We start from the raw sequence: 3255 nt of genomic DNA, 5'->3' as shown, positions 1-3255 counted from the left end.
TTTGGGATTAAATTTAAAAATTGCTTATTGGCTTATTGGTGTTTTCAAAAAGCTAATAAGTTTAAATGTGTTTGGCAATCCTAAAAAAACTTTCTTATTTTAACTTTTTGAAATGGCTAAAAAGCAGTTTCCAAAAGCCCAAATCCTGGCTTTTGAAAAGCCACAAGCATTTTTCAAACTCAATCCTAAACATGCCTAAAACATATAATAGGAATAATTAGAAAATTAGCTTAAACATTCAGATTATCATTGTATTAAACAAAATTTCTAAACATAAAAGAATTACAAAAAAAAGATGTTACGTTCGAATTAACCCAACGCATACATTCAAAATAATCCGTTTACACATAACCGTTTCAACCCATTCAGTTTGTCAAATCTACATTCTATAGGCTATAGCATACCTGACTGCAGTTTGATCAGAATAAATGTATATTGGTTTTAAATAATTCCAATTATCACATTTTGGTCGTTGCGAGTCCCAACTAATGAAATGGCTGGCGACAGTTTTACCTTTTAACATGTTTGCTTCCAATGATCGACGACTAACGCAAGTGTATCTCCGTTAGTCTCTGGTCGCCGGAAAAATGTTTTCGGCCGGAAAGCTCATTTTTTTGCTGGGGAACTCAAACCTTTTCGTCCCAAATGTCTTTGAAACCTTAGATCTGACCTCTAGGAACATTTTTTTTAGTAAAAACCCCAATTATTGAGGCCATCAAAACCCTAGGTGGCGGTCGCCGGAAAAACATTTTCGCCATGAAAACTCATTTTCCAAGTGGAAACCGTCGGTGGTGGTGTTCAGATAGTGGTGGTCATCTGTGGTGGTGGTGTTCGGATAGTGGTGGTCTACACTGGTGTTTAAGCGGCAGTGGTGGTGGCGTTCATGTTGAGTTTTCCGATGAAAATTTTTCGGCAATAAAACGCTTTTCCGGAGACTAACAAAGTTACGCTTCCATTAGTCGTGGATTGTTGGATGCAAACATGTTAAAGGTGGGAGTGTCACAAGCCGTTTCGTTTGTTGGAACCAGCAGCGACCACATGTCGCTTCTCTGTATCTCCTTCAAGGCTTCAACATAAACATGCGTTGCAGTTATTATCTATGTAAACTAATTTACCAGCCAGAAATTACATGCATAAAAACACTTTAAAGAAGTTGCTCTTATGCTACAAATAACTTTTGAATCCCCTCTAGTCCAGCCAGCAATAGAGTACATTTATTAACAAATCCAAACTAAAACAACTGCATACAACATAAGCTTTTAAAGACGATCATCAAGGGAGTGTCGCGGCTTCCACTACAGTTTTCTTATCATTCTGTATACCGGGAAGTACTGGTTCTGGTGGGACCGGAGGAGCTGATGTGGCAGGTGGAGAAATTACTTTATCTGCTTTTGCTATTGGTGGAGATGGTGATGCAATCTTTTCATTTTCCTCTGTCTCTTGCTTTGATAACCCAATTTTTTCTCTAAGAAACTTGAGTTTTTCCAGTATTATTTTCTTCATTTCGGCCTTACTAATGCCCGCTGCAGCGGGTTTGGGTTGTGATAAGGACACTGCACTGAAAGATGCCGCGGTTAAAAACAATGCTAAGTTTCTACGCGAAATGTTCGTGGATTTCGTCTCAGATGTTTCTAACTTTTGATGTTCTTTGATTCGCACCTACATCATTAAATATAGAATAATGAAAACCTGTAAGATGTTGTGTATTATTTGATCAACTACTTATACTGATAAGAGTACAATGAGAATGATTACCAAATTAACCAAACCGAATCATATCTCCTAAGTCCTAACTATGGTAATGATATAATCATAAGTAATAATAACCAATATATTATCTCTAATATTCACTAGCAAATACAAGACTAAGACGTAATAGTTGATTTAAAATGCCTATATAACATATCTTTAGAGGTGCAAATGAGCCGTGCAGCTCACGAGCTACTCGAGCCCCAATGGGTAAAAAGCTCAAAACGAACTAATTTTGAGCCCGAGTCTCAAATAAAGTTTGTTTAGTTATCAAAGCCCAAGCTTAGTGCCTTGTATGGAAAGCTCGTTTAGGCTCGTCGAGCCTTGTGTATTCTTCAGTTTTACCTCTTTTAAACTTCTATATATGTATTAGAGTTACACGACACAACCGAACTCGAGCTAAGCTTTGACTCGTTTAATGTACTACACAGGCTTGAGCTGCGCTTAAGTTCGTTTATCGTTTTTCTCAAAATATATAAAAATAATTAAAACGTAGATAAGTTAATTAATAAATAATAAGCCAGCCGAGCCGGAGCTTGAAAACCAACTAAGGACAGCAGCTCGAGCTTTAGAAAAAATAGTTTGAAGCGAGCTCGAGCTCAAGCACAAGTTCAAGCTCTCTTAAGTCAAAACAAGCGTGTTAATGTACCCCTCATGTGGGTTTTACTGAATGTGCCCATCCCCTTACTAATTCAACTAACTATAATAATAATAATAAAAAATTAACATATCAAATTAATTAAAGGGTGAAGTAGTTTACATATTAAATAATTAACATATTATGAGATCTAAGGCTTTATGATTGAATGAACCTGAAGAGGAAGAGTGGATGGTTTGAGAGAAGTAGCAGCTGCATTAGACCCCTTTGATTCTGTCACCGGCGGCAGAGATCCGGCCATCATTTTTACTGCAAAGGAAGCCATGTTAGTTAGTTGCCGGAGATCTAAACTAACTGTAGTTTTGATTGATCTTGATTGGTGGTTTGACTCTGAGATTTCACTTGGGATTCGGAAACTAAAAGTTGGTGGTAGGTAGTATCATAAACTATACTAAACTATAGTACTAAATATTTAAAACATGTTTTGTTTTGCTACTTGGACCTTTGAGTTTCATCTTTTTCCATAGATGACCCTTTCAAGTTATGGTTGTTGTTTATCGAGACGAGAGGTAGTCGTGTACTCGTGTTCATGGGTTAGCGGATCAAACAAGACATGAACTTGAAATTCGTTTCAATCATAGGGGTGCACACAATTCAATTATTAGTCTCAATCAATTTAACCAATCGGTTTTCAGTTAATCTATTCGGTTAGTTATTATGTTAATTTTTCATTTTTCGGTTCAGTTTGGTTATTTTCGGCTAACAACTAAAATCAAATTTTGGCTAAAAATTTTCCTTAGAAATAAGTGAAATGTATGCATTAATACATGAAATGTATGTAAAAAATAGATGAAATGAAGATATAAATACATAAAATAGAGGTATAAATACATGAAACAGTGGTTTAA

General features: G+C 36.0%; 1 protein-coding gene across 2 annotated transcripts; it reads right to left on the bottom strand.

The window, feature by feature from the left end:
- Positions 1-1143: 1143 nt before the first annotated feature.
- On the bottom strand, positions 1144-2861 carry LOC143619697 (uncharacterized). 2 transcript variants are annotated; one of them, XM_077091576.1, is made up of 3 exons: positions 2562-2861; positions 1407-1659; positions 1144-1367 (listed from the first exon to the last, which is right to left on the bottom strand). In XM_077091576.1, exons 1-3 carry the CDS (start codon positions 2670-2672, stop codon positions 1273-1275), a joined length of 459 nt encoding a protein of 152 aa, XP_076947691.1. In that variant the 5' UTR covers positions 2673-2861; the 3' UTR covers positions 1144-1272. The 2 variants fall into 2 exon arrangements, with proteins under 2 accessions (XP_076947691.1, XP_076947684.1); XM_077091569.1 differs by having other exon boundaries at positions 1144-1659.
- Positions 2862-3255: the final 394 nt, after the last annotated feature.

The sequence above is a fragment of the Bidens hawaiensis genome, unplaced genomic scaffold (genome assembly GCF_021521415.1).
Source record: "Bidens hawaiensis isolate Kalapana, Puna unplaced genomic scaffold, B.hawaiensis_p1.1 tig00000296_1, whole genome shotgun sequence".
NCBI lineage: Eukaryota > Viridiplantae > Streptophyta > Magnoliopsida > Asterales > Asteraceae > Bidens > Bidens hawaiensis.
Note: the sequence above shows the minus strand (reverse complement) of the source record. Positions and strands in the feature narration are given on the sequence as shown.